General features: G+C 50.8%; 1 protein-coding gene across 1 annotated transcript in view; it reads left to right on the top strand.

Moving 5' to 3' along the window:
* Positions 1-27,997, top strand: part of CDH22 (cadherin 22) — a 142,906-nt gene that overhangs the window by 49,036 nt on the left and 65,873 nt on the right. The window contains exons 2-3 of the mRNA XM_018057957.1: positions 9,537-10,187; positions 22,861-23,155. Coding sequence (XP_017913446.1) covers positions 9,933-10,187; positions 22,861-23,155 — 550 coding nt within the window. The 5' untranslated portion in view covers positions 9,537-9,932. The remainder of the gene's footprint in view (positions 1-9,536; positions 10,188-22,860; positions 23,156-27,997) is intronic.

Genomic DNA, 27,997 nt, shown 5'->3' with positions numbered 1-27,997 from the left:
CCAGGGGTCGAATCCCAGCTCCACCTCCTCTGGATGAGTCTGGGGCAAGTTTTATGAACTCTCTGTACCTCAGTTTCCTCACTTGATAAATGAGGAGAAATAACAGTCCCCACCTCAAAGGACTATATCTAGGTAGAGTCACTGAACATGAAGAACTCTGCTACTCTGAATGGTAACTAATGAATGCCAGGCCCGAGTCTGGATTTTATCTTGAAGGCAAAAGGGAGCTGGGGAGAGATTTGAACAGAACCTTCCAGACTGAGCTGGGCTGCATAAAGGTGCCTCTGGCAGCATGCCCAGCATAGACTGGGGGCAAGACTGGGGGCCCTTGGACCAGCTTTGCAGATGGGATGATCCTTTATATGGGTTACATATGACCCCCCTTGTCCCCTTTCTCCCCCGATCTCCCACATTTTCCTCCCTCGATAACGGTCCAGCTACCAAGCCCAGAAGCTTTGGCATATCCTGAGCCCCCATGCAAACACTCAGAGAGATAGTCCCCACCCCACCTAGGAATACAGCACTGTTCACAGGACACCTGCATCACCCCCAGGGCCCCGGAGACAGCCCATGGGCTCAACTCACACAGAGCAGGCCCCTATCCAGTCAACCCTCCACACTTACTGAGCACCTGTCACGTGCCAGAAGTTGTTCTAGCTGCTGGGATACTGTGCGCATGCGTGCTGCCCCTACACACACCATTACTGATGCAAAGGCACACATGTGCCCAGGCACACCCATGCTCACGCGCGCCAGGGCAGGCTGAGGCAGTAGCTGGTCTGCTCTCTCGCTTGTGACTCTGCCGTGCCTTCCATGGAGCAGGGGGTTGGGAAGGGGCAGTGAGAGGTGGGCAGACACAAGGTGACTCTGCCCCATAATGCTCCACACCTCAACAGTTCCTACATTACTCTGGGGTCCATTCTGGCCTGGAGGGAGAGTACTGAGCTGGTAGGGATCATTTCTCCCCCAGGGGAAGGCAGCAGCCAAGCACAGAGAGCTCTGGGCACAGGATCCAGCGGGCACAGTGCCCTTAGGACTCGGACAGGGCAGACAGGAGCCAGGCTGCCAGGCACAGTTCCCACTGGCAGACCTGGGAGCCAGGTGGGCATGGAGAGAGGACATATACACGTCAAGCCAGCGTGGGGCAGAGAGAGGGAATGAATGGATGAGAAAATGAATGAACTGCCTCTTCCTGCGTTACACATCCCCTCCAGGGCAACAGCCCTGGAACCAGAGTAAGCACCACAGCCTGCTATAAGACTTCACTTTTCTTAGAAAGAGGTGCATTCATGGGCTTCTAGCAGTTGTTAAATAAATGCGTGAATGAATAAATGAATGACTGAGGGGACACATATCTATGCGCCCCGTTTACCTGGTCAGGATACTTTTGTACACAGTAGGAGTCCATTAAAAATTATATTTTATTTTTAATTTTTTAGTTAATTATTTCTTTTAATTGGAGGCTAATTAGTAATTTTATAGGTTGTTTTTTTTTTTTTTTTTGCCGCACCCATTGGCATGTGGATCTTAGTTTCCTGACCAGGGATCAAACCCATGCCCCCTGCATCGGAAGCAAAGAGTCTTAACCACTAGACTGCCAGGGAAGTCCCTCCACTGGTGTTTTTCAAGTGACTAGAAATAATAATAACAACAGTCATTATCATTACATTAGCTTGCATTTATTGCCAAACACTGTGGATCTCTTCCCTTGCATCATCTCATTTATTCCTTACACTGATTCTAGGAGGTAAGCACTGTTACATCCATTTTTCAGATGAGAAAACTAAGATGCTAGAGAAAAGGAGAAAATTACCAAGATCATACATACAGTAATGGGCTTCCCTGGTAGCTCAGAAGGTAAAGTGTCGGCCTGCAATGCAGGAGACCTGGGTTCAATCCCTGGGTCAGGAAGATCCCTTGGAGAAGGAAATGGCAACCCACTCCAGTATTCTTGCCTGGAAAATCCCATGGACAGAGAAGCCTGGTAGACTACAGTCCATGGGGTCTCAAAGAGTCGGACACGACTGAGCTTAGAATAATACTGAATACGTACAGTAAAGCAATGGACCTGGGACTCAAATTCTGTTCTGACTTTGGACCTCATGGTTTCAGGTCCCCTGAATGTTAAATTCTGTCCCAGAGATCGGGGCTAGGAGGATTATCAGAAGTTTGGGGGAGGAGGCACAGGTGAGGAGCTCCAGGCTACATGATGAAGTTCCTCCTGCTTTGTCCTGCTTGTGGGGTCACAGAGCCCTGCCCCTCTCCTTAGTCTTGGCAGAGTGAGAGGCTGAGAAACAAATGTGGGGTGGGTTGGATAAGAATCCCTTCCTCTGTCCCCAAGGAGACAGCCAGATGACAAAGAAGGGTCTGGAGCCACTGAGCTCACAGTGCTGCAGCCTTGGCAGCAGTGGTACTAGGGCACTAAAAAATCAAGAAAGGACATGCTGGCCACTCAGCCCAGATTCTAAAAGTATACACCGTAGATGGTTGCAGTGATGCCCACAGGACAGATGGGGCCACAGCAAATCACTGAGGCTGGCAGCTGCTCAGTCAAAGGGAAAGACACGTTGCCTGAGCGGCTCCCAAAATCTATCTGAGGCAAAACTCTCCTGAGCCCCTCCCAGGCCCCAACTCCTTGTTTGGCTCTGGCAGGTGTGTGTAGGAAGGAGCAGGGAAGGGTGGCAGAAGGAATAGACATGATCTCTGCCTTCTAGAAGCTTGTCATCACAGCTGACCCCAGACCTAGCCATAAAGGTCTGAAGGGGTTCAGAGGAAAAAAGAAAAGGGGAGTCTGGAGGAAGTAGGGGCCAGAAGTGGATCACAAAAGCCCAGAATGGATATATTTGGTGGTTCGACAATATCATCAAGGATACAGACTTTTCCATCATTTTCAGTAGGGCCCTTTGGCCTCATTGTCCCAGAATGGCTGCCAGTGCTCTGGCCATCACCTCATATGTGCAGAAAACAAAAGGTTTCTCCTCAAGACATCTCTTTTTAAAGACTAAAAACAATATATATCCAGAAGCTCTCCAGGAGTTATATTTCATTGACCAGAATTGTGTGTGTGATACTTTCTAGACCAGTCACTGGTGGAGACGGGAGAATGGCTCTTACTGGCTCAGACTAATCACTGTTCCAAGGGCAGGAGCTGCGCACATGGCCCAGCTGTGGGAGGGTGGATATTAAAACAAAATTGAAACAAGAAAGAAGGTTAGGGGAATGAATTAGTCTTTAGCAGCAAGCCCATTTTTTATATTTCCCATCACTCTGTTTACACATCATAAAACCCAGCCAGACTGCTGAGGTAGGGGGTGGGAGCTGGGGGAGCAGGCAAAAAATCCCTAGAGGGGCTGCCACCCACTCACACATGTCTCCACATATTCTCTTCCCAGCCTCTCCTGAACCCACTCCGGTTGCACCAGCACACCCACCACCCGCCCAAAATAGCTTTTGTCAAGGCCTACACTAATGACCTCTGTGTTGCTAAATCCAATGGTCAATTCAAAGTCTGCATCTGACCTGACCTATCAGTAGGATGACCATACAATTTGTCATCCAAGCTGAGAGTAAAAGGGGGTAAGACACTATTCCTAGTTATGCCAGGACAGAGGATGTAAAGTGGAACTGTCGCAGGCACATGTGGACAGAGGGTCACCAGCTAATGCCTCCTCCCTCCTTTCTTCTACGGGTTTCCAAGACACCTCCTCTCTCCTCGCCTCCCTTCCCCTCTCCCCCCGTCTTTCTCAGGCTCCTTTACTGTTTCCTCATCTCCCCAATCTCTCCGCGCTGAGATGTTGGACCTCTTCACCATCCACCCTCACTCCTTCACAAGCTCACACAGCCTCAGCTCTGAATACCATCCAAATTCCCACAATTATACCTGCAGGCAGGACCTTGCCTCTGAACTCCTGACTGTAAGTGCTAGTCGCCTGCTTGATGTCTCCGCTGGGTATCCAGTAGGCAGGGAACGTAACACATCTGGGACTTGATCGTAATACGTCCGAATGAGTCCCTGATCGCCTCCCCAGGTTTGCTGTGCTCATGCTGGTCTGCAGCCTGTGGAAGAGTGCACCATCATTTCTGTTGCCTAGGCTGCAGGTGTGGTCACACTCCGTTCCTCTTTTTCCCTCACACCATTTCCGACCCACCAACATATCTTGTGGAGGAGATACACACAGGAGGAGCCTTACTTCTCAGCACCTCCTCTGCTCCCGCTTGGTCCAAGCCACGTTTACTCCTTGGCTGGATTATTGAAATAACTCCCTTGCCACCCCCCTCCCCTATCCCAGCTTCCCTCTGTTTTGAATCCACCACCAGAGTGATCTTTTAAAACACAAGTCAGATCGCATCATTCCTCTGCTCAAACCCTCCTACGGGGTCCCATCTCACTCACAGAAATACCCAAAGGAGACCCTACAGGCTCTGATGCCAAGCTCATCTCACTGGCTTCATCTGCTGCCCCTCTACACTCACTCCAGTTCAGCAACATTGGGCTCCTTGCTGTTCCTCCTGAACGCCACACACGCCCTGACCTCAGGACCTTTGCACTGCTGCCCCTTAGCCTGAAATGCTCTTCTTCTACCCATGTGCACAGCTCTCTCCTTCGCTCACTTCAGATCTCCGTTCAGATGTCATCTTCACCACGGGGCCTTCCCTGACCACCATGTATAAACTATTACTTATAATACTTGATTGAGAGAGAAAGAGAAAATCCCCACCCCTAACACTTCTGTGCCCCAGATTTGTTTTTCTCCACAGCGCTTAAACTGTCGTCTGACATGTTTGTTTGTTTATTCTCTGACCCCCACTAGAGGTACAAAGGCAAGGACTCTTTCTTTTCATTGTGCCGAGAACAGCATAGAGTAGAAACTCACAAACATCTGTAGAATGAACCAGTGTGCACCAGATACACACACACTCATATGCTAGCATACACAGTTGCAGACCTGTGCCCACAGGCATACAGGAACTACACACATTTCCTCGAGAAACCAAGAGCACGTGGATTATACGAGGTGAGGCTGACAAGCAGACTGGGTGAAGCCAACACTAACTGAGCCAGGTTGGGGCTCGACTTTTCATCCCACGGGGGACTCAGTCCCACGGGGGACTCAGTCCCACTGGGGACCCAATAACTGCGCAGTAGAATGAGACGTGTGGCCCAGAGAAGGCCACCAACATGCCCCAGATCTCACTGGGAGGCCCTGTGGAGCCAACGTGACCCCACGGCACTACAGCTGCCTCCCCTGAAGGACCAGGAATTCCAGGATGAGGCCCTGTACTTGACACCCATTCAGAACAAGCAGCTGGAACTGGAGAGAAAGGAAGGAAGAGAGGGAACAGGCTGGAGTGTCTGCAGCAGCCCCGGCAGGGCTGTGCTGAGCAGGGTAGAGTTGGCTCACATCCAGGGCATCTGGCTAACATGCCCGAAAGCAGACCCGGTGGGCTGAGGTATGAAGGCCCAGGGAGAGAGGGAGAGATGGGGTTGTGAGGACCTCGCCCCTCAAACAACGGTGCAGGATCAGCGCTGTACAAGGGCACTGGCCCAGGGGCAGGTGGGGCTGACAGGCAGCCACCCTTGTCCTCCCAAGCGTGCCTCCTGGCCTGGGGCTGATCCACTCGGAGGGGCTTCCCTATCCTCCTAAAGGTGCCCTCCTCCAAGAGGAATCTGAGTCCTGGCCCCACTCCATCGAGGCCCCACTCCACATCAGGCATCCTGTGCAAATTTGGATGACACTCTTGGGAGAAGGCGATGGCACCCCACTCCAGTACTCTTGCCTGGAGAATCCCATGGTCGGAGGAGCCTGGTAGGCTATAGTCCATGGGGTCGCTAAGAGAGTCGGACTCAACTGAGGGACTTCACTTCCACTTTTCACTTTCATGCATTGGAGAAGGAAATGGCAACCCACTGCAGTATTCTTGCCTGGAGAATCCCAGGGACAGAGGAGCCTGTTGGGCTGCCGTCTCTGGGGTCGCACAGAGTCGGACACGACTGATGCGACTTAGCAGCAGCAGCAGCAGCAGCTTGGACTCCACCCCTTTCTAAAGTGGGAGCTGACCGTAGACCTCTGCAGCCTTCCCATAGAGCGCACCCTCTCCTCCCCAACACCCCAAACGCCACCTGCCCCCATCCCTCCTGTGCTTCAACTTCAAGTGCCACCTTCTCTGCGATGCTGTCCCTACTCCGCGATTCACTATGCCTGGCCCTGCAACACTGAAGGGCTTGCATCATGAGAGTCCCTTATGGCCCTGTGCCATTTCGTTCTACCATGGTTTTTTACTGTATAAAGTCCCTCCAAGCCTTTCTCTGCACACTCAGAATAAAATGGACACTGTCTTTCTTCTTCTGGTCCTGCTCAGTCTGGCCAGTACCCCTCTCTCCTTCATCTTCATCTGACTGCTCTGTGCCAACCACAGTGGCCTCTTCCCTGTTCCTCAGCTTCTCCAAGCCTCTGGACCTTTGTACAGACTGTTCCCTCTGCTGTCCCCAGCTCTGTCTCATTCCTCCAGATCAGCCAAATGTCACCTCCTCTGAGAGGTCCTCCCTGATACCTTGTCTATAATAACACACACCCCAACTCTTTCATCACACTCTTCCTTCCTCTTTTCTGCTTCATATTCCTTCTTAATACTTACCACTCCCTGGAATTGCATTGTAGAATTTATTCCTTTGTTACCAGAAGGTCAGCTTCATGAGAGCTGGGACTTTATTTTATTACTCTGTCCCCAGTGCCTAGCGCAGGAACTGGAATCAGGGAGGCACGGGTAAATATTTGTAGAAAGAGTCTATGAATAACCAGAAGAAATGCACTTCTCTCCTGTCACATAGCTGAGGAGCTGATTGCATCTTGCTGTCTTACACAAAGAAATGATCTTTAAAGTGTGTTGAATGAATAAATGAAATGCATTTCTGTCTCCCCACTTGTAGCGGACACTAATGTTTAATGAATGAATGAATGATTGAATCTTAGTGTGTCCCTGTCTTGTAAAAGGTGTTATAAAGAAAGACATAAAGAAGAGAGGGGGATGGGGGAGGGAGAAAGAGCCACAGTGGGGTGCTCGCAAACATTGAGGGATTGCCCCTGTTCCCACTTCCTGCACCCCCCGCAGCCCTCCCCGAGATGGTCCCCGACTCCCCAAACCCTCCCTCCCACAAGCCCCTCCCCTCTGCATCCCTGCAGGGCTGTGATGAGCCCTGAAACTGCCTGATGGAGTCAGGGGACCAGTTCCTGCCGCGCAGGGAAGTCATAAGCTCCAGGAAATGAAGGCCTCAGAGCGGCGCCTCCTCCTCACCCATAACTCCAGTCTCATTAGGACCAGCCCTGGCCATAACGTGGGAATCGACGCTAGATGCCCAGAGGCAGCCTCACAGCTCAGGGACCACCCGGGTGGGGGAGGGTCTGCCAGCATCTTCAAGCTTAGACCCCCCAGAGCAGGTGAGGAGGGGGTGGGACGAGGTGCTGGGGATGCTCTCATCACGGTCCCAGGTCCTCCTGATGTCCATCAGTTACGGGTGGGTCCTAAAGGGAAAGAGGGCTGGCTCGGGATATCTCCCTTCCATTCCTCCTTATGGACTGTGGGGGTTTTCCCTCCTCATTGCCCTCAGTGCAGTTTTGACCCCCTCACCACTCCCCCTACCTCCAGCAGATGACTCCCTCCCCCAGAACCCTTTCCATAAAGAAATTCTGGAGCTGAGAGTGGGAAAGGGCACTGGGGAGTTGAGCATCTGTGAAATGGGTATAAGATGCCCACTTTAACAGCTGCTGTGACTCATGTGACTTAGCGAGTTAAACTGCAGCGGGCCCCCACCTTTTTGGCACCAGGGACCAATTTCAGGGAAGACAATTTTTCCATGAACCGGGAGTGGGGGAGATGGTTTCAGGATGATTCAAGCACATTACATTTATTGTGCACTTTATTTCTATGATTATTACATCAGCTCCTCCTCAGATCATCAGACATTAGATCCCAGAGATTGGGGACCCCTAAAAACATATGAGAATTGCCCACTGGGGCCCTGGGTCACATGAGGCCCATGTCTTCTGCCCCCACCCCCAAATTCCAGCCACTTCCTTTGCCCACGGGTGGACCTGGCTGGGGCCAGGCACTTTCCCAGATTCTCTGCTTAGCTCCACACACCTCACGTTTCCAACCCACCTCTCCAAACTAACCAGATCACCCCCAGCCTGGCTGCACACTCAGCTACCAGAATGCCCATTCCTTTCTTCTCACCCAATCAGATGCCCCCTCCTCCAAGCAGCAGCCCTGATATCCTTCCACACACCTGCACCTTCCAGACAGGTGTCAGGTAGCACCCCTTTTTATAGCCCTGATTATACTCCACCCAGTATTTATGTCATTACTGGGGGTCTTGTCTCCCACCCCACTAATCTGCGAGCTTATTTCATCTTTGTCTTAGCATCCAGCCCAAACCTGGACTAGAATGGAAGCTCAGTAGAATGGAGTGGTTGAATTGAACTAGGCTGAGGGCAGAGGTGGGGGAGGGAACTTGGGGATTCACCTCTGCTTCTTAGCGGCTGAAACTCCTCCCTGGAAGCAGCTTTGCTGTCCCCTGTAAACACCCACACGAAGCCATTATTCATCATTATGGCTTGAGTAGGAGTTAGTCCCTCAGATCCTTTCTGGCTGAAAGCAGGATCTGATTGGGGTGGGGGCGGGGGGGGGGCGGTGGCGGGAAGGAGAGATGGATTGATCTGGGGAGGCAGCGCTGGTCGGGGTAGTGGGGGGAGTGTCTATTAGCCTCCGGGAAAAGGTTTTCTAGGGCTGGGGGGTGGGGTGGAGACACCAAAGGCAAGCACTGGGCAGGGGGTGGGGGAGGGGGGGTGCGGTATGTGTGACCCTGCCAAAACCACACAGGGTGCCTCCAAGCAAGGCCCTCTAGGACTCAGGTGCCCCACTCCTGAAAGTGGGGTGGGGAGGGACTCACCTGAGGTCAGAAGGCCTTCCCCCGGCTCTTGCTTTGGATGGAATGACCTCTCTGTGCTGCCGTGGGAGGGCCGGAGGGTTGGTGGGGTGGCCGGCTGGTGCTGGATTCGATGCACCCAGGAGGCTGGGTCCTGGGAGCTCTAGAGTTTTTCTAGAAGGGCTGGCTTCCTCTCTGGACCGGAGGTTATGGGGGGTAGGGGGGGCTGGGCTACGGAGATTGTCATGAGGTGGGGGAAGGGCAGGAAAAGCAGCTCAAGGGGTCCCTGTCCCTGTGGGCACGTGGGATGGCCCAGGACCACTAAGAAAGGGCAGGACCAGGGCGTCTGAGGAAAAGGGATGCTGGGGGAGGAGAGGTGAGTGGTGAGTGTTCAATGGAAGCACCCGGGTTAGGGGAGGGAGCGGGGGAGGGGCAGGACTGCTAGACCGTAGGCCCAAGAAGGCAGGGACCACTCTGTCTTGTTTGTCCCACCCTGCACAGTGCCACACACACAGCAGGTGTTTAACTGGTACCTACAAGGACAAAAAGATAGACCCAACCCGCCCCGTCCCCGAAGAGCGCCTCCTCTGACGTCTTCTTGTATATCTCACAGGCTCCTGGGCGGGACGGCCCCTAGTCCCCGAAGGACCAGCCGGCCCCGGCCAGCACCCCTTCGAGCAGGAACCATGGCGCATCCCAGACTCCGGAGCCGCCGAGGCGCTGCCTGGTGACCCAGCCACGCCGGCGCCAGGGGGGCCCGGGCGGGGACCTCGGGGGCCGTCCATGCCCCGGGTGCGGTCGCGCCCCCTCCCCCTCCAGCCGGGTGCCCCCGCGGCTGGGCGGCGATCAGGGCCGCGGGCCTGTCCGGGTGCCCCGTCGGGGGCGGCGCCCCGGCGGCCGCGCTGAGCCCACCATGTGACTACGGCCCCGCTCCGTCCTGGCCACCGAGCGGCGACACCCTGGTGCCTCCCGTCCATGCTCCTGGGCACGGGCCCCTCGCAGGCCAAGCATGAGGCCGCGGCCCGAAGGCCGGGGGCTCCGGGCAGGAGCCGCGCTGTCGCCTGCGTTGCTGCTGCTGCTGCTGCTGCTGCTGCTGCCGCCGCCCCCGCCGCCGCTGCTGGGAGCCCTGTGCGCGGCGGGCACGCCTGCGCCGTCGGTGCAGGACAGCGCGCCCGGCGCTGGCCGCGTGAAGCGCGGCTGGGTGTGGAACCAGTTCTTCGTGGTGGAGGAGTACACGGGCACCGAGCCCCTGTACGTGGGCAAGGTAAAGTGGGACCCAGTACCCGCCATCCTACTCCTAGGACCCCAGAGACACCTGCTGGCAGACGCAAGGGATCCCAGTTCCCTCCCAACCCCTCCCAAATCCCTTCTGCCTCCTCCCAGCTGCGCTGATGGGGCGGGTGGACCACAGAATCCTCACTCTGCTGGCATCCCTGCCCTGCATCCTTCTCTGGACCCTCTTGCTTTCGCATCTTAGAGCAGAGAGGACTGCTGCTGCTGCTAAGTCGCTTCAGTCGTGTCCGACTCTGTGCGATCCCATAGACGGCAGCCCACTAGGCTGCTCCTCTGTCCCTGGGATTCTCCAGGCAAGAACACTGGAGTGGGTTGCCATTTCCTTCTCCAGTGCATGAAAGTGAAAAGTGAAAGTGAAGTCGCTCAGTCCTGCCGACTCTTAGCGACCCCACGGAGGAGCCAGAGGGCTAGTAGGGCAGAAAGCCAGTCCCTCTTATAGCTGGACCCAGCTAGAATGCAGAATGCTATGCTATGCTAAGTCTCTTCAGTCATGTCCGACTCTTTGAGATCCCATGGACTGTAGCCAGCCAGGGATTCCATGGGATTCTCCAGGCAAGAATACTGGAACGGGTTGCCAGAATGTAGAAAGGAGTTTGTAAATCTGATCGTGTCACACACAGTCTCCCTGCTATGCTCAAAATCCGTCCATTGCTTCCCATGCACCCAGGGTCAAGTTCAAATCCTGCGCTCCACTGCTTGCAAAGATCCGGCTCCTCCAACCTCATCTGCCGCACTCCCTCTGAGTTTTGGGCCAGGACACCCTTCTGATGCCTTTCCCTGGTCTCTCTGCTGCCCCCAGAGGCTTCTGCCAGCCCCACACCCCCTTACCTACCTAGATTATTTGCCTCCCCTAACTGCTCCATCCTGCTCCTTTGTATTCATATTTTTGACTGCATTGGGTCTTCCTTGCTGTGCATGGGTTTTCTCTAGTTGCAGAGTGGGGGCTATTCTCAAGTTGCAGTGGTTTCTCTGTTCGAGAAGCGCAGTCTAGCGTGCATGGCCTTCAGTGGTTGGGGCACATGGGCTCAGTAGTTGCAGCTCCTGGGCTCTAGAGCACAGGCTCAATAGCTGTGGCGCAAGGGGCCCAGTTGCCCCGCAGCATGCGGGATCCTCCTGGACCAGGGATCAAACTCACGTCCCCTGCAATGGCAGGCAGTCTCCCAACCACTGGACCACCAGGGATGTCCCCATCCTGCTCCTTCTGCTGCTGACTTTATCTTACACTCAGGTCTCCACTGAAATGCCACTTCCTCAGAGAAGCCATCCCTGATCACACCCACCTGGGACGGATCCCCCTGCATGTGGCTGTACCTCCCTGTTATGTGCCCCTTGAGGTCCCCGTATCTTTCTTTCATAACACTTCATTATGTATGTGTTTTTGTTTGATTATGCAATTAATGCATGTCTTTCCTATTAGATTGTGTTTGTTTTGCTCACCATAAAATCCCTAGCGCCTAGCACAGACATTGCTCACCAATTGTTCATTGAATGAATGAATGAATGAATGAAAGCTACTTTCTCAAACTGAGTAAGTGTTGGTTAATGTGACTGAAGGTCTATGCCGTAAGAGTATATGGAACTGAGGACTTTCATTTGTCCCTTTAATCCCTAAGCCCCTCATGGGTGCGATGGTGGAGAGGCAGAGACACCCTGGTGCATAAAAAGCTTCACAGGTCAGCACCTGGCACTGAGTAGGCATTCATTAAATGGTATCTGTTGGCTGGCTTTGTGGAAGTGTTTTCTAAATGCCTGAGCTGCGTTTTAATATATGAGTAGAAGTTTGGGCTGATGGGAAGAGGGCATAGCCTATAAAAAAGACTTGACGGCCTGACAGAACCTGGCTTATTTAGAGTCTTGTCAGCAGTTGAGATGTTTATAGTGCATGAGTGAAGTGGGCTTCTCAGGTAAGGGCTAGTGGTAAAGAACCTGCCTGCCAATGCAGGAGACAAAAGAGATGCGAGTTCGATCCCTGGGCCAGAAGATTCCCTGGAGAAGGACGTGGCAACCCACTCCAGTACTCTTGCCTGGAGAATCCCATGGACAGAGGAGCCTGGTGAGCTACAGTCCATAGGGTTGCAAAGAGTCGGGCACAGCTGAAGCGACTTAGCACACACACGCAATGACAGTTGTATATCTCATTACTCATAATTCAGTGTTTGGTGCTGTGGCCTAACCTAGGTACAGGGGAAATGGAAATGAACAGCCATATGCTTGATCCAAGGCAGATTCTTAACCATTGGACCACCAGGGAAGTCCCTGGTTGTTTGTTTATTGTTATTTTCTCATTATTCCCATATGAAGCATTTAACTCTTAAACTGCAAGGTAGAAATCATTCCATTTTGTAGGCAACGGACTCGAGGTGCAGAGTGGACAGGCATAGAGTGAGCAAGTGGCTTAGCTAGGATTGAAACCCATGTGCTGCTTCTCCAAACCTCTCCAAGCTTGGGAGAGAGATTTGGGTTCAGAAAAAGCCCAGAAACTCAGGGAGTGACTGACACGTCTACCTGATTGTCAGCTGCGGTGGTCTCAGGCACCTCAACCGTGTTGTCTGCCTGCCAGCTGGGGCTCTGAGAAGGTCTCCTCAGCCATCCACATCCCCAACAGATGAAAGAAACCAGCTGCTCATTCATTCACCACCTTCCATCTGCATCCACCTACCAATTATTGTCATGAGTCAAACACCACCCCTGTCTCCTTGAACCACCATCTCCAGGTGATAGGGGTCCCTAGTACCTCCCTTCCTGGTAAGAAGGGGAAACTGAGGCCAGAAGAACATCATGAGCATCATGCCAAGGCCATTCAGCTTTCCAGGGACTTTTGATCAGCAGAGATGGGGTGAGTCCAGCACAGTACTAGAACCAACCCCAAGCGGTGAGGCTCTACTGACACCAGGTCTTGCCCCAGTGCATTTTTTAATAGTATTTTTTTGTAATATCCTGACCCTATTCATTTATTTATTTTAACTTTTTGGCCACGGGGCATATGGAATCTTAGTTCCCTGACCGGGAGTCAAACCCACACCCCCTGCCTTGGAAGCATGGAGTCTTAATCACTGGGCCGCCAGGGAATTCCTCCAGTGCAATTTTTAAAAATTTTTATTGGCGTATAGTTGATTTACAACATTGTGATACTTTCAGGTGTTCAGCAAAGTGAATCAGTTATACATCTACCTACTCTTTTTTACATTCGTTTCCCATATAAGTCATCACAGAGTACCGAACAGAGTGCCCTGTGCTGCACAGTACCGTCCTGCATTAAGCATCTTCTATGACTGGACTGAACTGAACTGAACTGATGAGCCCCGCACTGTGCCCAGCCCCAGGGATCCTTCTTCTCACAGCAGCCTCTCCCAGCATCCCCACTGCTGTCATGACTACGTTATCTTCCCCCTCCATCATCTTCACTCAGAGCCCCTCCTCCCTTACTCTCAAGGCCACCTCCAGAAAAGCACTCTGTGCAGGGAGAAGAGAGGTTTCCATCTCTTTGCAAACATGTGCCCAAAGCACTCTTTTTTTGTGAAAGGTGGTATAGTGTGTGATTCAGGGATGTATATGTATATGTATATGTATATGTATATGTATATGTATATGTATATGTATATGTATCAGTTCAGTTCAATCGCTCAGTCGTGTCCGACTCTTTGCGACCCCATGAATTGCAGCCCGCCAGGCCTCCCTGTCCATCACCAACTCCTGGAGTTCACTCAAACTCATGTCCATCGAGTCGGTGATGCCATCCAGCCATCTCATCCTCTGTCGTCCCCTTCTCCTCCTGCCCCCAATCCCTCCCAGCATCAGAGTCTTTTCCAATGAGTCAACTCTTTGCATGAAGTGGCCAAAGTACTGGAGTTTCAGCTTTAGCATCATTCCTTCCAAAGAACACCCAGGACTGATCTCCTTTTGAGTGGACTGGTTGGATCTCCTTGCAGACCAAGGGACTCTCAAGAGTCTTCTCCAACACCACAGTTCAAAAGCAGCAATTCTTTGGCACTCAGCTTTCGTCACAGTCCAACTCTCACATCCATACATGACTACTGGAAAAACTATAGCCTTGACTAGACAGACCTTTGTTGGCAAAGTAATGTCTCTGCTTTTGAATATGCTATCTAGGTTGGTCATAACTTTCCTTCCAAGGAGTGTCTTAATTTCATGGCTGCAATCACCATCTGCAGTGATTTTGGAGCCCAAAAAAATAAAGTCTGACACTGTTTCCACTGTTTCCTCATCTATTTCCCATGAAGTGATGGGACTGGATGCCATGATCTTCATTTTCTGAATGTTAAGCTTTAAGCCAACTTTTTCACTCTCCTCTTTCACTTTCATCAAGAGGCTTTTTAGCTCCTCTTCACTTTCTGCCATAAGGGTGGTGTCATCTGCATATCTGAGGTTATTGATATTTCTCCCGGCAATCTGGATTCCAGCTGTGTTTCTCCCAGTCCAGCGTTTCCCATGATGTCCTCTGCATAGATGTTAAATAAGCAGGGTGACAATATATAGCCTTGATGTACTCCTTTTCCTATTTGGAACCAGTCTGTTGTTCCATGTCCAGTTCTAACTGTTGCTTCCTGGCCTGCATACAGATTTCTCAAGAGGCAGGTCAGGTGGTCTGGTATTCCCATCTCTTTCAGAATTTTCCACAGTTTATTGGAATATGTATTTACATTATTATACATATACATGTATATGTATTTATATTATCATACATGTATATGTATATGTATATGTATATGTATATGTATATGTATATGTATATGTATGACTGATTCACTTTGCTGTTCAACCAGAGCCAGACTGCCAGGGCTCAAATCTCAGCTCTGCTGCTGACTCCTTTTCTGACCTTGGCACCTTATTTAACCTCTCTGTGCCTAAGTTTCTTCATCTGTTGAGTGAGGCTGTACCTGGCACCTTCTCAAAGAGTTGCAGTGAGGATTCAATGAGTTAGCATATGCCAAGAACCTGGAGAGCACATTCTATGAGCCCAGTAAGTATTAGCTTTTATTATGATGGATCTTGCCTGATATTCCCACTGCCTTGAGTATACACCGGTATTATGAACCCACGCCCTACATCCCGAAAGCCTTCGTTGCAACCTGATGTGCTAGTTTCTCACCACAAAGTAGGGGGAGGTGGTCGCCAGCCCACCCCTCACTCTGGGAAGATGAGCTCATCCTCTTGAAAACCACCTGTTCCCGTTCCAGCCAAGTCCCACATTTGTACAAGGGGTTGTGTATGCACACACACATACGCACACATTCATACCACACTCTCTCACTCATCAGGGAGAAAGGACTTCTCCACAGTTTCAGTTAATTCACTGCTTCCCGGTCCCCCGCCCCAGGGAGCCGCTGGGAGCATCCGTCCTTGTCGAATTCCAAAGGTAGCTTAGCAACAGCACCATCCGCGGAGTGAACCCCAGGCGCCCAACGGTAACCTATTTTACAGCCGCCTCCTCCATCACTCACCGCCAGGCTCCTGTTGGCACCTTCAGGAGCCACTGGGCCCCGTGGTTGTCACCAGGGCCCCACACCAACAAATCCCTCTGCTGTCCTGCCCCCCCACCCACCCCAACAGCTTGGGGGCCCACCTCTTCCCTACACCTTCCCACAACTCCCACCCTCAGAGTGGCCTCCCAACATTTCCATACAATCTGGGTACTTTGACTAATCCCTTTTCCGAACTGTAATTTCCCCCGAGGCTTCTGTCAGCTGGATGTGGGTTTTGTAGGATTTTTAATTCTTTTTTTTTTTTTTTAAAGAGAATTATGGGGTCAGCACTTATGACCAACTCCTGTGGGCGGTGAGATCTATTTTAGATATACGGCAGGATTAAAGTGGGGAGGAGAGCAGATTTAATTAAGTTGCTAATATTTAAAGAAAATTGATGAACTCCTGGTTTACGAGTAGCACAGGCATGAACAGATCCCTCATTCTGGGGGAGGCTTTTTATTTGATTTGCTTTCCTTTTAAATCCTGGGCTCGTTTTATTTGCGTAGCTGCACTGTCCGTTTAATTGTCTTTAATAAGGAAAACGTACCTCTGCTCGCATTTAATTTTGATTTAATTAGGAGGAAGTAATTAATGGCCTCGTAAATCCCATTTTTCAGCCCCCCCCCCCCCCAAGGATGAGAAGCCATCACTCTGGTGTTTTTCAAGTTGTTTATGATCCAGGCTGAGGCTTAGGGAGGGGGAATCCCCTGTGGGGCTGTCTTCAATAGCTGCAGAGAAAAGAACCCAGGATGTGGAGGCAGACAGGCCTTGGGCTGCCTCTTGTTAGCTGTGTGGCTTTAGGTAGGATGTGTGCTCTCTGTGAGCCTCAGTTTGCCAATCTGTACAATAGGGAAAGGATGAACTCTGAGCCATAAGATCATTATGAAATATCAAGGAGGTAACAGTAACAATAGAGGGTCTAAAAGTGTGCCTGGTGATTGTCCTTCCTAGTCTAGCTCACGGGTACCTGGGATTGAACAGAGTGACTGGATCCTTCAGAAATCCTGGAAGACAGTTGCAAAATTCTAATGACAGTTGCAGGGCTTCCCAGGTAAGCACTAGTGGTAAAGAACCTGCCTGCCATTGCAGGAGACATAAGAGGCACGGGTTCAATCCCTGGGTTGGAGAGACCCCCTGGAGGAAGGCATGGCACCCCACTCCAGTATTCTTGCCTGGAGAATCCCATGGACAGAGGAGCCTGGTGGGCTACAGTCCAGGGGATTGCAAAGAGTTGGGCACAACTGAAGCGACTAAGCACACACACACAATGACAGTTGTATATTTCATTACTCATGTATTCAGTGTTGGGTGCTGTGGCCTAACCTAGGTACAAGGGAAATGGACATGAACAGCCATGTGCTTGATCTGAGCTCACCATCTCACATACACACTTGCTGTCTCTCTCTCTCTCTCTCTCTCTCTCTCTCTCTCTCTCTCTCACACACACACACACACACACACACACACACACACACACACACACACTCAGTTCTCCCACTCCCCCTGTATTTTCTCTGCATACATTGTCAGGACACCTATTGTGCACCTGGCATGGGGAATTGAGACAAAGATGAATCAAAGTTAGTCCCTGCCCCTGAGCCCCATGAGAACTGGGGAGACAGACTGCAATATAGAGGTGTTATAGGTGAGTGTGGAGCAGAGGGGAGTGTGCATGGCGGAGGGCAAATGGGAGGGCCTCTGGGAGGGCTGCCTGCAGGAGGAAACAAGCTGAGTCTAAAAGGCAAGAAGAGGGACTTCCCTGGTGGTCCAGTGGTTAAGACAGCACACTTCCAATGCAGGCGATGCAGGTTCGATCCCTGGTCAGGGAACTAAGATCCCACATACCACGTGGCAGGGTCAGAAAATAAAAATAAATAAAATAAGAATAATAAAATAATACTTATAATAATATAATTAGTATAATATAATAACAATACTTACAATAATAAAATAAACAAATACTTTAAAAATAAATAAAAGACAAGAAGATGTTGCATAGTGGCCCCCCTGTCTCCAGTGGGTCAGGATTTGAGCCCCTGGTTATTTTGTCAGGAGATGGGGGAATGGATGCACTTGGTGACCCTCAGTCTCTCTTGAGACCAGGTGCCAGAAGAGGAAAGGAAACTTGTCTTCAGTGAGCACTTAGTATGTGCCAGGAGCTCCCACATGTTATCTAGTGCCTCTTTAGACTCTGAGAAAGCACTGTCAGCCTCATTTACTGCTGAGAAAACCAAGGCTTGGAGGAAGGCAGCCTCTCATTCGGGGCCAGGCAACAAGTAGGTGACAAAGCAGACGTTGGCACCTGGCTCTTCCTGTATCCAGAGCCCATCACCTCTTCTGATTTTGAAGTCCTTTTCCAAATGATGAGATAGAGGCTCAGACTGAAAAGGCTACCAATGACGGTGGCCTGTGGGTACAGGCTGGTACAGGCCTCTGTCAAAGCCATACAGACCCATGACTGCCCTCCAGCCCACCCCCTCTTCCTTTCTCCCTCTTCCTTAACCAGAGATGTTGTAAGCGGACTAAGTGAAGTGAAGTGAAAGTTGCTCAGTTGTGTCCGACTGAGAAGGTCAATTGGGACCTGCTCGGCCTTTCCCTTCTCCAGGGGTATCTTTCCAACCCAGGGATCGAATCCAGGTCTCCTGCATTGCAGGCAATTCTTTACCAGCTGAACCACCAGGAAAGCCCAAGAATACTGGAGTAGGTAGCCTATCCCTTCTCCAGCGGATCTTCCTGGCATAGGAATTAAACCCGGGTCTCCTGCATTGCAGTTGGATTCTTTACCGACTGAGCTACAGGGAAGCCCTGTAAGTGGACAAGATTCCAAAGGCTGCAGAGGGACCAACCTGTGCTTTGGAGTCAGGCAGACCTGGGACCATCTCAGTCTGTTCTCCTGGAAAATGGAGAGACATTTACATAGGCCACGATGTTTTTTTTAATATTTATTTATTTTGGGCTGTGCTCGGTTGTCATTGCTAGCACCAGGCTTTCTCTAGTTGTGGCAACTGGCAGCTACTCTCTAGATGGGGTGTGTGGGCTTCTCACTGCAGTGGCCTCTCTTGTTGTGGTGCACGGGCTCCAGGGTACGTGGGCTCAGCAGTTTCAACTCACTGGCTATAGAGTGTGGGCTCAGCAGTTGTGGCACATGGGCCAGGGTAGTTGCCCCATGGCATGTGGGATCTTCCTGGGCCAGGGAACAAACCCATGTCCCCTGTACTGGCAGGCGGATTCTTAACCACTTAGACTACCAGGGAAGTCCTGCCACAGAGTTAAATTAGACTTCTGCAGAGGCTTGCAATCTGGCATGTAGTAGGCACTCAGTAAATAAAAGTCCCATCCTCCAGCGTCATAGCTGAGATTCTTAAGAAATATCATCCTGGGATAGAATGATCGGCATGTGTGTGCGTGCTAAGTCACTTCAGTCGTGTCTGACTCTGTGACCCTGTGGACTTTAGCCCGCCAAGATTTTCTGTCCACTTCCTCTCCATTCCAGAACCAGGGGGGTGGGGGGTGGGGGGTGGGAAGCAGCCCTGACCCAGCCCAATTCTGCAGGTCTGAGCTCTTAGCTCCTCCGCAGGCTGACCGGCTCTGTCCGACTCTGCTGTCCCCAGAGAGCAGCCCCTGGGCCCCAGCATGAGCTCTGTGTCACACTTCACGGAAGAATATCAATGACATCATCACTGGGTTTCACTCCCTCCTTTTACTCCTCACTGGTAGGTGATCCCTGGCCAGAGGCTGAGATAAAATGTTAAAGGCTTCAGGGACGTGATGGAGACCTAGGAGACAGAACGGGAAGGAGACAATCACTTACAGAGTGTGTTGTTTAGTCGCTGAGTTGTGTCCAACTTTTTTGCCACCCCATGGATTGTAGCCCACTATGCTCCTCTGTCCATGGATATTTCCCAGGCAAGGATACTGGAGTGGGTTGCCATTTCCTTCCCCAGGGGATCTTCCCGACCCAGGGGTTGAACCTGTTTCTCCTGCATTTGTAGTTGGGTTCTTTACCACTGAGCCTCTAGGGAAACCCTACAGAGTGTGTAGGTCATGCTCCCGTTTCATCTTCACCGCATCTGTGCCAGGTAGGACTTGATCTGATTTCTCAGGTGGAAAAATGGACCCAGAGGGATAAAAATAACAGATGATGTGATCACAACGTTTATGAGTGATGGATTCAGGAGACTGGCTTCCTGCACTTAGCTGGGTGACCAGGCAAATGACCTCCCCTGTGTTCCTCAGTTTCCTCATCTGATAAATGGAACTAAGAATGACATTTCATTCTTATTAGGATAGTGATGAAGACTAATAAGATTACCGCTGTTACGAATTCCCCCAAATGGCATCTATTCCACCAGACTTCCGGGGAGGACTGTGTGCTGATTAAATAAACCTGCAACGGGTCTGACTGGGAAGTGGGTGAAGTCATCCGAAAAGGGAACCCATTCACCTCTCTGGTCCCCACCTCCTCCGGGCAGAGGTGGAGGAACAGTGTAAACAGCAAACAGGAGAGACAGGTCTCCTCATCTCCAGCACTGCCGATGATTCAGGGCCAATGTCTTGAGATAATTTTATTGGGGGTATTAAACTGAGTTATGAGGTTTTTACAATCCAGCCACTTATGAGAAATCTATTAACAGTAACTGGACAGGAAGAAGGCTTCTCAGTGGAGCCCAGGACGGGCATTAATTGGGGCAATCTATAACAGGATGGGGACCCGGAAAGGTTCCACCCGACGCCTCCATTTACTCCCCGCAATTTCTGCTGAGAATCAGCAGACTCGCCAAAAAGAGAGAGATGCCCATTAATCGGCTAATGAAATATGAAAATGTTTATGGGCCATTCAATCTTCCAAATGGCACTTCTATAATCCACCTTTCAGACACAAAGTTCCACCAGCAGAATTTATACCCGGGCTCCTCCTGCGTGGCAGGGGACGGGCTTTTATCCCTCTTGGTGATGACTTCATTGGCACCTGTTATCCTGCTGAGTGGGCTGGGGTACATGGCGTCCTGGCCTGAAAGGGGCCTTTAGGGCTTCTCTTGTTCATGCTCCATCTTGACAGAAGCTTAGAGAGCAGCAGAGAGCCGCCCAAGGTCACTGGCTTCCTCGGATGCGTTTTCTTCTGCTCAGAGCTGCCTGAGAGATTTGGACGTTGTAGGATAAGGACTTGGGTGTTTCTATGTGGGAGAATAGTCTTTCTGCTGGTTCCTTGCCCAGGAGATCTCGGTGCAGTGAAAACAGCCTGGGTTCTGGAGCTTAGCATGCCTGGATTAAATCCCAGTTATATATAGCTAACATTTAGTAATAATATAATAATAATGATAGCTACCATTTATGGGACACTTACTATGTCTCAGGCAGGACTGATTTTCAGCTAGTACCTACCAGTATAGTTGTACCAGTTGCTAAAATAGTGAAAAGGCTCCCTACCTGCGGTAAATAGTCTGTTTCCTCTCCTTCCCCTCGGCTCCCTCCGCTCCTCGGACCTCTCTGCGATCCAGCATCCAAAGTGTTCCCACCTGGACCAGCAGGGGCTCTGCTGTGGTACCGCTCCATAGACAGTGCCACCGCCAGGTTGGCTGTTACATATTGTAAATGTCATCTGGTGCCAGGCAAGTGCTAAGGGCCTTAGGTGGGCTTCAGACTCAATTAGCCCTCCATGTGGGCTCCCCAGTGGTGCTAGTGGTAAAGAACCCCTCTGCCGATGCAGGAGATGTAAGAGACACGTGCTCGATCTCTGGATTGGGAGGATCCCCTGGAGGAGGAAATGGCAACCCACTCCAATATTCTTGCCTGGGATAATCCCGTGGTCAGAGGAGCCTGGCAGGCTATAGTCCATGGGGTCACAAAGAGTCGAACATGACTGAAGCCACTTAGCACGCAGGCGTGCCACCCTCCAGCACCTCTAGGAGGAGGTGCTATTATGCTCCGCATGTTATAGAGGAGGGACCTGAAGCCCAAAGAGGTAGTGACTTGTGCAAGAACTCACAGGGAGGTGATGCTGGCACCAAGGCTTGACCAAGCTGTACTGCTTCTTCCCTCCACCATGGGCTTCTCCCAGGAGGCGTGAGGATGGAGTGAGAAAGCTCAGGCTGTGGACCAGACCAGTTCCTCTAGTGGTCTGACCTTGAGCAATTCATCCCATTTCTCTAGTCCTCAGTAGGAAAATGAAAAAAAAAAAAAAAATCTGCAAAGTGAAGATAGCAAAACCTACTCTAATAGCAATTTTCTTTTTAAAGCCCTCTGCACCAAATAAGTATGTAAATTGCTCAGCACACTGCCTAGCACATGGTGGGTGCTCCTCCAGTTTGCACCCCTCTTTCCTCTCTGTCCTTCCAGTCCCTGTCCCCAGCGTATGCCACGCCCTGAGGCTGCTCTCCAGAGAAGTAAGAAGATACTTCTGGGGGCTCTGAGCCTAGGGACCCTAGCCCTGTCACTCCAGCGAGGGTCATGGACAGCAGCTTGGAAATTTGCTAAAAATGCAAATTCTGAGGCCCCACTCCAAACTCCTTGGGTCAGAATCTGCTTTTTACCAAGATCTTGGGTGATTTGCATGCATATTAAGATTTGAGAAGCATGGCTACAGTGAACGTGATAACGATGGCTTGACGGCTCGCGAAGATCTTGGAGCGGAATAGCAGAGTTGGAGGTGGAGTGGAGGTGGGGGTGGGGGTGGGTCCAAAAAAAAGCTTTTGAGAAGAGGTGGCATTTAAACTTGCAAGATGTGGCAAGCCTTGCAGGATGAGGAGACTTTCAGTAGACAGAGAAATAAGGCAGGACACGCAAAGAAGAAGCAGAGAGGTGTGGAGGTGGCTGTGACTTCTTTGTAAGGGTGATAGGGAGCCATAGAAGGTTGCATGAAGGGGGAGGACCTGTTCAGATCTGCCTCTGAGGCTGATATCTCTGGCCACAGAGGGGAAGGTGGATTATAAGGGCAGGGCTGGAGCCGGAAGAGCCATGGAGGGCTAGTGAAACATGCCAGACAGTGAGGCTTGGGACTGGGATCACATTTGGTTTCCCCAGCCTCAGTGTCTTCACTGAAGAATGCGTAAGAAGAGATGTGCTTAGGAACAGGCCCTCAGTGGGACTTGCTGGGGGAGTGGGGCACCAACAGGAGCTCCCACCCTGGCCTCCATTCTGCCTTCCTCCCTGCCTCCCCAGATCCACTCGGACTCAGACGAGGGTGATGGGGCCATCAAGTACACCATCTCGGGCGAGGGCGCTGGGACCATCTTCCTGATTGATGAGCTGACAGGCGACATCCACGCCATGGAACGCCTGGACCGGGAACAGAAGACCTTCTACACGCTGCGGGCTCAAGCTCGGGACCGTGCCACCAACCGCCTGCTGGAGCCTGAGTCGGAGTTCATCATCAAGGTGCAGGACATCAACGACAGCGAGCCCCGCTTCCTGCATGGCCCCTACATTGGCAGCGTGGCCGAGCTCTCACCCACAGGTGGGCGGTAGGCTCTGGGGGGGTGGGGTGAGTCAGTAAGAGGGGAAGGGGAGCAGCCGGGTTGAGAAAGGGAGCATGCTGGCGGGAGGGGAGTCAGGATACAGCTGTGAGCCCAGGTGCCCAGGCACAGTCCTGGACAATCACTTAGCCCAGGTTAGACAATCATTTAGTTTGGTTAGAAACTGGAGTCATGGGCTGAGGAGCAAGTCGGCCACTACCACCTTCCCCACCAGAGAAAATGGTGAGTGCAAAGGATGGTGGGAGAACAGGGAATGGGGGGCTGTGAATGTGGGTGTGGGTTCATGTTCATACACACACACACACACACACACACACTGGTGTGCTGGTGTTGTCTGCTGTGCATACTGTATTCTCACACGTGTGCAGATATGCACGGCCTTTAAGACCCGTGCATGCATTTGACAGGTCATGTGTCTGCTGAGTGAATTCATTCATTCATTTAACAAGTATGCATAGGCCCTGGGGACACAGCAAGGAGAAGGCAGACCAGCCTCTCTGCTTCTATGGAAGGGCGACTCTGGTCAAGGAAGACAGGCAGGAAGCAAGTTAACAAACCAATCCTGGGGCTGGGAAGAAGACACTGAAGCAAAGAGTCAAAAGAAGTGAGAGCCTGCACCCAGGGAACAGCATTCCAGGCAGTGGGAGCAGTATAAGCAAAGGTCCCAAGGCTGAATTCCCTCTGGGGGAAGCAGAGAGGAGACCAGATCGAGCAGCCATGTGATCATAGTCAAGGTTTTGCCTTTTATGCTCAGCAAACTGGGAAGTTAGTGGAGGGACTTGTTCAGAAGTGTGACATGATACGACTTAATTTGAACAGGATCCTGTGGCTGTTCCATGAAGATTAGATGGAGAGGTGGGGGAAAGGCAGAAACAGAGAGCTTGTTGACAAGGATATTGCAATTACCTAGGCAGGAAATGATGGTAGCTTGGAACAAGGTGGTACCAGTAAGGTGGTACTGAAAAGAGGTCGGCTTCTAGATATATTTTGAAAGTAGAGCTGAAAGCATTTGCTAATGGATTGGATGTGGGGTGTGAGAGAAAGAAAATTCAAGGATGACTACTGAGATTTTGACCTAGGCAATTAAATAGATGGAATCTCCATTTACTGAGATGGGAGAAACTGTGGGAGGAACAGATTTGTGGGGATGGAAGGAAATCATGAGTTTGGTTAGATGAACTAAGTTGAAAGTATTTATTAGAAAGCCAAGGAGAGATCTTGAAAAAGGCAGTTCAGTATCCAGTTTCAGCTGCAAGGTCTAAGCTAGAGAGATGAATTTGGAGGTTGTCCATGGCAGAAACCCAGGGAGTACTTAGAAATCAGTTTTGGAAGTGGGGAAACTGAGGCTCAGAAGAGCCGTGATGGGTCCCAGGTTACATTGCAAGTCAGAGGTAGCTTATGAAGCCTCTGATTTCCCAAGTCCGGCAGCCCTTACTCCTGGACTCAAACTCTGGCCAAAGGAGATGTAGCCCTGTCTCTCTTCACCCAAAACTGAACTGCACGTTTCCACATGGAAAAGCCAGAAAGATAGTGAGAGATGAGGCTAGAGGAGGAAACGACTCATGCAAAGGACTTGAGGGAACCAGGTAGCCTGGGAAAAGCTTAAGCAAGGGAGTAAGTGGGCAGACTTGCATTTTGGAAGCCTCCCTCTGCCTCGGGGTGGAGAGTGAAAGGGAATGAGGGAGCTATAGCCCCATATCCCCCATGCTGGTTTGCCCATCACCACTCCACTCTCACTTTGACTCTGAGAGGTGGCAGGACTGATGTCAGCATCCCCATTGAACAGATGGAAACACCAAGGCTCAGAGAGAGGAGATGATGTGACCCAGGGTCACATAGTAAGTCAACGACCAAGCAAGTTGTTGTGCTGGGCTCCCGGGCTTTTGGAGTGGCAAGGTTCTTGTGTCACTCATGGGGAAAGTGACCGAGAAAAGGGCAAGGACTCATTCAAGGTCACCCAGAGAGTGGGAGGCTGAGCCAGCCCCCAGCTTGATGAGCCCAGCCACAAGGAACCCCCGCCCCACCCCCGTCTCCCGGTCCACTGACTCTGACATTCCTCTCAGGAAAAAGTGGGGATTTAACTTGGACAAGCTGGGGGAACCCAGGAGGGGAGAGGAGGAAGCAGAAATTAAATTAGTTTATTTCATTTGAGCAACTTTTTGAAGGAAAAGCAAATCCGACACTTGGGTGCTTACGGAGACTTCAGGCAGCTTTGAAAATCAGTCACAATTACTGAGCCTCCTGATCTGGGCTGAGGGGGGCGGGGCCGACAAGCAGCACCGGGGTCTGGGCGGCCTCGGAGATCAGAGGGAGCGGGGACACAGCTTGGGACATGAAAGGCAGCAGCGCTCACAAATTAAACCACTCACAGCTTAAAAGGGAAAGGAAGTGTGCCAGGGGCCTCCAATGAGCCACGCTTCTGAGGAGGGGCACGCCAGCCACGCTGAGCCTAACGCTGCAAAGCGGTCCCGCATCTGAAGGTCAGGAAGCCTGGCGCCATGCGCGTGACCTCGGGAAAGTCCCTGCTCCTCTCTGGGCCCCAGGTTCCCCTCTGAACACAGAGCGGGCTCATTCATGCCCAGACGTTTATTGAGTGCCTACTCTGTGCCAGAGACTGTTTCAGGCATCGGAGATTCTTAGGAAGCCTACATTTAGGGCAGGGAGAGAGATAGGAAAGAAAGAAAAAAGTCAAAATATAAATACACCCTGTGGTGTAAATGTGAGGACCAAGGGAATTGGGACTTATATCGGGGGAGTGCTATTTTAGACAGAGGGGTCAGGAGAGACCTTTCTATTTTTGTATTTATTCATTTATTTGGCTGCATCTTTGCTGTATCACACGGACATTGTGTTGCGGCACAAGGATTCTTTAGTTGTGGCTTAGTTGCTCCAATGCATGTGGAATCTTAGTTCCCCTACCAGGGATTCAATCACGTCCTCTGCATTGCAAGGCGGATTCTTAACCACCAGGGAAGTAGGGACATACCGGCCTTCCTTTTTTATAAGAGAACATTTGAACAAGGTTTGAAGGAAACAAGGGAATGGACCAAGGAGCTATGTGAAACTCAGTTCTCAGTTCAGTTGCTCAGTCGTGTCCGACTCTTGGCGACCCCATGGACTGCAGCACACCAGGCCTCCCTGTCCATCACCAACTCCCAGAGCTTGCTCAAACCCATGTCCATTGAGTCGGTGATGCCATCCAACCATCTCATCCTCTGTCCTTCCCCTTCTCCTCCTGCCTTCAATCTTTCCCAGCATCAGGGTCTTTTTCAATGAATCAGTTCTTCGCATCAGGTGGCCAGAGTATTGGAGTTTCAGCTTCAGCATCAGTCTTTCCAATGAATATTCAGGACTGATTTCCTTTAGGATGGACTGGTTGGATCTCCTTACAGTCCAAGGGACGCTCAAGAGTCTTCTCCAACTCCACAGTTCAAAAGCATCAGTTCTTTGGTGCTCAGCTTTCTTTATAGTCCAACTCTCACATCCATACCTGACTACTGAAAAAACCATACCTGTGACTAGACAGACCTTTGTTGGCAAAGTAATGTCTCTGCTTTTTAATATGCTATCTAGGTTGGTCCTAGATTTTCTTCCAAGGAGCAAGTGTCTTTTAGTTTCATGGCTGCAATCACCATCTGCAGTGATTTTGGAGCCCCCCAGAATAAAGTCTCTCACTGTTTCCATTGTTTCCCCATCTATTTGGCATGAAGTGATGGGACCATATGCTGTGATCTTAGTTTTCTGAATGTTGAGTTTTAAGCCAACTTTTTCCACTCTCTTCTTTCACTTCCATCAAGAAGCTCTTTAGTTCCTCACTTTCTGCCATAGGGGTGGTGTCATCTGCATATTTGAGGTTATTGATATTTCTCCCAGCAATCTTGATTCCAGCTTGTGCTTCATCCAGCCCAGCATTCCTCTTGATGTACTCTGCATAGGAGTTAAATAAGCAGGGTGACAATATACAGCCTTGACGTACTTCTTTCCCGATTTGGAACTAGTCTGTTGTTCCATGTCCAATTCTAACTGTTGCTTCTTGACTTCCTACTTTTGCATTCCAGTCCCCTGTAATGAAAAGAACATCTTTTTGGGGTGTTGTAGGTCTTCATAGAACCGTTCAGCTTCTTCAGCATTACTGGTCGGGGCATAGACTTGGATTATCGTGATATTGAATGGTTTGCCTTGAAAACGAACAGAGATAATTCTGTCATTTTTGAGATTGCATCCAAGTACTGCATTTCAGACTCTTTTGTTGACTATGATGGCTACTCCATTTCTTCTAAGGGATTCTTGCCCATAGTAGTAGATATAATGGTCATCTGAGTTAAATTCACCCATTCCAGTCCATTTTAGTTCGCTGATTCCTAAAATGTCGATGTTGCCATCTCCTGTTTGACCACTTCCAATGTGCCTTGAATCATGGACCTAACATTTCAGGTTCCTATGCAATATTGCTCTTTACAGCATCAGACTTTATTTCCATTACCAGTCCCATCCACAGCTGGGTACTGTTTTTGCTTTGGCTCCATTTCTTCATTCTTTCTGGAGTTATTTCTCCACTGATCTCCAGTAGCATATTGGGCACCTACTGACCTGAGAGTTCATCTTTCAGTGTCCTATCTTTTTGCCTTTTTATACTGTTCATGGGGTTCTCAAGGCAAGACTACTGTGGTTTGCCATTCCTTCTCCAGTGGACCACGTTTTGTCAAAACTCACCTCCTTGACCCGTCTGTCTTGGGTGGCTATGGCATGGCTCATAGTTTCACTGAGTTAGACAAGACTGAGGTCCTTGTGACCAGATTGGTTAGTTTTCTGTGATTGTGGTT

Source organism: Capra hircus, chromosome 13, assembly GCF_001704415.2.
Source record: "Capra hircus breed San Clemente chromosome 13, ASM170441v1, whole genome shotgun sequence".
In the NCBI taxonomy this organism is placed as follows: Eukaryota; Metazoa; Chordata; class Mammalia; order Artiodactyla; family Bovidae; genus Capra; species Capra hircus.
This window is presented reverse-complemented; position numbering and strand designations above follow the sequence as displayed.